The following is a 6,629-nucleotide window of genomic DNA, read 5'->3' on the forward strand; positions in this document are numbered from 1 at the left end:
ATACTTATTTAGTTAAAGAATAACTTACCCTTGCAGTGGGGCATACTGACCTCTAATGCAAGTTAATTGACCTGCAGAAGATGTGATGACATCAGTCGTCCTTGGACCACCAGAGCAAAGGGTAGAGGCTGCTGGGACTGGTCTAGCAGCCCTTAAGGGAGCCAGGGGGGCCAAGAATCAGATATTTGAGTCCCCTAGACAAAATAAGCAGGGGTAGCCCCACTGCAAGAGTATTTTGTTTCCCCGGAATTCTTCTTTAAGGGCAGTAGGTGGGGCCATGTAAATTACATTGTGCCATAATCATTTCCTTTAATTTTTTTTTAAATGTTTTTTTAAATTCTGTATAATTCTATGCTGTCTCTGTTCCAGAAATACTGTAAAGCTGCTAGAAACTGCATTGAAATTCTTCCGGATAACCTGGCTCTCTTCTGGAGGAATCATTTGCTGGAAGTAGATTTTTCAGATAATGCCCTGAGGGATGCTCCGAGGGACCTCTTCCAGCTAGAGGTAACTTTCTCTGGGGATATCATCTGACCTGTTATTGTAGTGCCATGTAACGAAATCTGGCCATACACCTGTGGGCTGAATGAGAAAAATGATTGACTCCCCATCCATGCTAAAGAGCCTAGATTGAGGAATATTCCCTCTTGGCTATTGTATTCCTACAGACTGTGGCTGTCAGAATACCTGACCAGTAATTGTTGCTGTCACTATTCAGTTGACCATTTTCTGTGCGGCTCCTTCAATTTTTCAATACAAGTTTGTTAAGCCAGGTGGTGCCGACACGGCCAGCCATGGTTAGAATTTCGGCCAATTCATAGAAAACTGAAAACATTCTAACAGTTTATGGCCAGCTTAAATCTTTTGATTTGATGCTTACATCTTAGTTGAGGTCAAGAATGGAGTAAAGTGTGCAGTTGTGTTACTGGTATCCTAGAACTATTTTATGACAGCTCAGAAATTCATTAATGTTTTTTTAGAAAAATGGAACAAGTCTTTTCTACAACTCTGAAAGAAAGCAAAATTAAGAATGCATACATGGCATCCAATCACATTTTTCCCATTTGTTTTCAAAATTTCTTTGTGTGGTATAGGATGTCTGAGGATCACTTAGAGGAAGGGCAAGAGCGCTCCTTGTCATCATCAGTTAAGCTGGCCATACACCTATAGATTTTCTGCAGATTTTCTATGGTCAGATGGGAAAAGTGCAACAGATTCCTCCATTTACGCCAAACTGTGTGGATGGAGGAATCTCCCGCTGGGCCAAGCTTCAGTATCTTGCTAGTCGGCTCCCGTTGGCTCTCAAAACACCTGAACAATGCCTGCATCCAATCAGATTGTTCAGGTATTTTGACAACCTTAACAATCTGATTGGATGCAGGCATTGTTCAGGTATTGTGAGAGCCAGCGGGGCCATATAGCAAGATAATGAACCTTGGCCCAGATTCCTCCATCCACACAGTTTAGCATAAATGGAAGAATCTGTTGCACTTTTTCCATCTGACCATAGAAAATCTGCAGATAATCTATAGGTGTATGGCCAGCTTAAGACTTGGAAATGTTAGATTGGGAATGTTAGATTGGAAATGTGATTAGACAAATTAGCACCCCTCTTCCACCATAGTGCAATGAAGTTCCAGTTCCAGTTTGTTTAGAATCACTATTGAAAATGCAGACACGGGGAAGAAAAAGTAAATGTTAAACAATTGTGACGTTTCCCAAGAAAAGAGAAATACATTTATTTTATGATGATCATGCAATGGAGAAAAAAAAACGGATATATTACCAGACCCATTTCAGTCTATGGGGAATCAGTTGTACGCAGAAGTGTCCATTTACATCAGATTACCCCGATCTGCCACAATCAGCTCTGCCAAAACGGAACTTTGATCCGAATGTTTTTCTGAATCTGGCTGGAGTCGGGGGTAAACGGATGCACGTCCATTTAGATGTGGCAGCCCATAGCCTAACATTGGGCTTCCGATCAGATCCGCCTGAAAAACTGACAGACGGACCCGATCAGAATGTCCGTGAGAAAGTGACCTAAATGTCCAAAGTCTTTTTTGGTAGAACCTTGAGCTCAATGACAGAGCCATATACCGTATATACTCGAGTATAAGCCGAGATTTTCAGCCCATTTTTTTGGGTGAAAAGTGCCCCCCTCGGCTTATACTCGAGTCAGCGCCAGCGCGTCTTCTTACTTACCTCGCCGAGCGTCGCGTCACTGCTGCTCCGGTGGGCGGCGCTCCGAGCGGGGTCATCTGGCAGTCTCCGGGTCCTAATTTAGGTGGCCGGAGACTGCCAGATGACCCCGCTCGGAGCGCCGCCCACCGGAGCAGCAGTGACGCGACGCTCGGCGAGGTAAGTAAGAAGAAAAGAAAAAAAATCCCGCAGCGCCAGTACAGCAGGGGAGCAGGGATGAGTCAGCGGCGCGCTGATCAGGCGAGAGGAGCTCCAGGTGGGGTTGTAATTATCGGGCAGGCACCTCTGAGCCAGCTAAATTAGGACCCCACCTGGAGCTCCTCTCGTCTGATCAGCGCGCCGCTGACTCGTCCCTGCTCTCTCCGTGATGATCCGATCACCGGCACACAGTGAGTGAGGGAGGGGGGGGGGGGGGGTAGAGAGAGAGATTAATTAAGCAATTATATATGTATTGTCTGCACTGTATTAGCAGTATATACTCTATATAGAGTATATACTGCTAATACAGTGCAGACAATACATTTACAATTATACTAACATGAATGTATTAAATGATCTGTATGTAGCCCTGTACTATGGATCATTTAACCCATTCATGTTAGCAGAGGATCATTGTAAATGTATTGTTGCAGGCACTCTATATGTACATGTACTATATACTACATATAGAATGCACTGAACAATAGATTTACAATTATCCTCTGCTAATATGAATGGGTTAAATGATCCGTAGTACATGATATGTAGCCCTGTACCCCCTTTTCCACTTACAGAGCTAGGTTATTTTTCTTTTAAATAAATATTAATGTAATTTTATTGGTATCTATCTACCAGTAGCTGCCTCATTTCCCACCCTCGGCTTATATTCGGGTCAATACTTTTTCCCAGTTTTTTTGGGTAAAAGTAGGTACCTCGGCTTATACTCGGGACGGCTTATACTCGAGTATATACGGTATGTTTTGTGTGATGGAAAAGGTCGACTTTCTCTTTTACAAATCATAGGATATTTGGTATGACCTAAGCCGTTCAAGGTGGATAGGCTGCCTCATATTCTACAGCTGTTATAGAACTGATGATCCCATCATACGCTGCAGAGAGAACACATAGTTTGGTGGTCATGCTCTATGTAGTTTTTTTTGTACGTTTGTAGTTCCTCAATGTCACCACATGGTGGGGATCATGATCAGATTATTTCTGTAAATGCCCTTAGAGCTGGTGTTTTTAAATGAGGAATTCATTTTTATTCCACAACTTGTTAATAATTCATTTATGTTAACCTCCGGCTAAGGGGATATCTTGCAGAAAGCCATTTTTGAACTTCATTAACGGTCTTGGTCTTCTTCACAGGCTTTGCAGTATTTGAAGCTTTCTGGGAACCAACTGGCCTCATTGCCACCCGCTGACACCTGGACCTGCAAGCTTCTCAAGTCTTTGGATCTGTCCAAGAACCAGCTGGGGAGGTTAGATTATGCTGCTGCACCAAGAGCTGTGTGACTATCAGAAAATGTTGTCAATGCTGTTTAATGGGAAATGCACTATTACAGTGTCTGTTATGTCAAGACACAGAGAGTGGTTATGAACAAAGTTGTGGTTAATCTTATCTAAGGGACATATTCTTTCATACAAAAAATTGCATCGGTCAACTTCTTGTTTATGTCTATAGGAATTGTGTAAAGGACTTTTACTTACCTGATCCCGGCTCCCCCAACAGTCGACACTCATCTCTTCCCTCTACTCTCCCTCTGAATTATACGTGAGGACTGTTCTTTGACATCCTCATATATAATGCAGGGCTATTAGAAGCGATGACATCAGTGGGCCTCGGACTTCCGGAGTGGGGAAAGGGGAGGGGGGGCTGTGATTGCTGGTCTTGTAGCCTACCGGAGCGGGGATCAGGTAACTAAAATTCCATTACATAGCCTTCCTAGACAAAAGCAAGCAGTTAAGTCTTCCAGTTTGTGGGCAGACCCACTGCAAGGTTAATTTTTATTCCTAGAGATAGGCCTAAAGGTTTTTTTGGATACACTGGTGAACAGTAAGAATGTGTGTCAGGTTTGTAAATTCAGGAAATAGGTGGAAATGTCTTCAGCACAGACACAACAATTAAACATTTTTAGGAAAGCACAGAAGGTTTGGGTACGATGTCATGTTTTTATTATTGTCTGTGCCCCCTCCCCCAAAGAGAGGGCATTTATTCTTGTTCCAAAGCAACAGTGCAGTGTTTCGAGGCATATGTAGTTATGTAATTAGGGCAGAGAGGTCCCACAGCTTTCACACCTCCCATGCTGTTCTTTGACCATCAACACTTGTCTTGACACATTCCATGGTGATTACCTGTGTTACCTGTGTGGTTATAAATGCTGGGGTATACTCAGTAGAACATTCCCAAACAAGTGCAGTTAAATGTGACTGTCAACCTCCAGCTATTGACCGGATGAATGAGAGCCTTCACAGGGAGGAGAATAAATGTTTTATTAAAAATTATAAATCATGGTGTACTGGTGAGGCTTAGATACTTTTAGAGTCTCAGCTGATGTCATTATCCACAATATTACATACACAAAAATGTATAAAATCCAATTTTTATTGAAACATGATAAAAATCCATAAAATCCTAAAAGACATTGGTGGTGATACAAAACAAGTATATTGACCATCAGTATATTAATAAATGAAAGATGCCCCCTGGATCTACTACATTTTGATCAAAAGATATTGTTGCATATTATTGAAGTAATTCTTTGCCAGAGTCATCATCACATGCAGTCAGTAGAGGTCCAGACCTGAACGCGTTTCACACACTCGTGCTTCTGCAGGAAGATGGGGCTACCTGAAGTTCCCAAAATAACATTGTTATACAACCCTAAGGGAACCATAAGATAATATCGCCAATACATCGGCATATTGTAATCGGCTTTTTTGTGTGGCATTGGTGCAGTAGAGGCTTCTTTCTGGCAACTCGACCATGGGTCTAATTTTTGTTCAAGTATCGTTGTACCATGCTCTTTGAATCAACCACACCGTCTTTTTTCAGGGCAGTAGAGTCTGGACCTTTACTGACTACATTTGATGACTCTGGCAAAGAATTACTTCAATAATAATATCTTTTGATTAAAATGTAGTAGGTCCAGGGTGCATTTTAAATTTACTAATATACTGATTTGTATCACCACCAATGTCTTTTATGATTTTATGGATTTTTATCATGTTTCAATAAAAATTGGATTTGATACATTTTTGTGTATGTAATATTGTGGTTAATGACCTCAGATAAAACCCCATTATTTGTAACAATTTTAGATAACTTTGGGGGATGTAGCAGGGACGTGGGGTCAGGGGAGGCAGGTGAGCAGAGAGAATTATGGAGGAAAAAGCTGTCATCTTCATGTCTGAAGCTGACCGCTTTTTCTCCATTCAGATCGGCATCTAACAGGTTACACAGCAGGGAAATCCTCCCCACTGTGTAACGTCACGGAGCCTCAGCGGTGAGGAGCAAGTGAGGGACAGGGAGGCTCCTCTCTGTCTCCTCCCTTCCTCCTTTACAGTAGCTTGGGGACGACGGGGGCGGGGCTTCAACCGTCAGGAGGTGGAGCTTCGGCAGGCGGGGTTGGGGAATGCCTCACCCCGAGCAAGAGGTACCGCACGTCACTGGGATGTAGGGGTGTGATGTCGGATTTTTTTGGGAATCCTACTTCACATTATATATATATATATATATTTTGAATTCTAACGATGAGGACCCATCTGGTGACTTTAGCTCCCGCCAAGTTTTTTCTTTGGGCCTTATAGACTATATGGTGTATACTGCATTATATGACTTTCCCAACTGAGGTAGTTTCCCCTTACCTCCTATTTAAATGGCAGTGTTCCCAGTAATGGGAAGTTAGAGGAACTCTCCCCCCAACTAGACCACAGATACCAATAAAATCTGGATTCTAACTCTTCCTCATAATTTGCAAATTTAAAAAAAAGAATTTTGGCTGGAGTTTCACTTCAGTGTTCTAGTGAATATTAGAAGGAAGCAGTATTATTCCTGGAATGTGTATAATGTAAGTATAGATACTCAGAGCTCTAAGCCTATTAGTATCCATCTGTAAGCCAAATATCGGTAATCTAAAATATCTTGTCTTTACTACTGAGAAATGGATAGGGTATTTAAACACCATTGTGTTTGTTTTGAAAAATACACTTGTTAGATCTATTTTAAGGTAAATCTATTCAGCATAGGTTTAATTATCTCCCTTCTTCCTCAATGCAGGTAAAACATACTTTGAGGGATACACACCTAAAACCACTTTCAGTTTACCTAATTTATAAAATGTTATTGGTAAACCTGACTACGTAATAAAGTGATTATAAAAATGATTAATGTAATTGTAAAAATTATCATCTTTTAATATGTATTAATAAATGTATATATGTGTGTG

The 6,629-nt window shown here is 41.5% G+C and overlaps 1 protein-coding gene across 1 annotated transcript in view; it reads left to right on the forward strand.

Annotated features, from left to right (window-relative positions):
* The window catches only part of LRRK1 (leucine rich repeat kinase 1), a 98,617-nt gene that overhangs the window by 45,162 nt on the left and 46,826 nt on the right, over window positions 1-6,629 (forward strand). The window contains exons 9-10 of the mRNA XM_018560267.1: window positions 370-507; window positions 3,550-3,662. Coding sequence (XP_018415769.1) covers window positions 370-507; window positions 3,550-3,662 — 251 coding nt within the window. The remainder of the gene's footprint in view (window positions 1-369; window positions 508-3,549; window positions 3,663-6,629) is intronic.

Source organism: Nanorana parkeri, unplaced genomic scaffold (assembly GCF_000935625.1).
Source record: "Nanorana parkeri isolate BGI_ZX_2015 unplaced genomic scaffold, ASM93562v1 scaffold443, whole genome shotgun sequence".
NCBI classification, from domain to species: Eukaryota; Metazoa; Chordata; class Amphibia; order Anura; family Dicroglossidae; genus Nanorana; species Nanorana parkeri.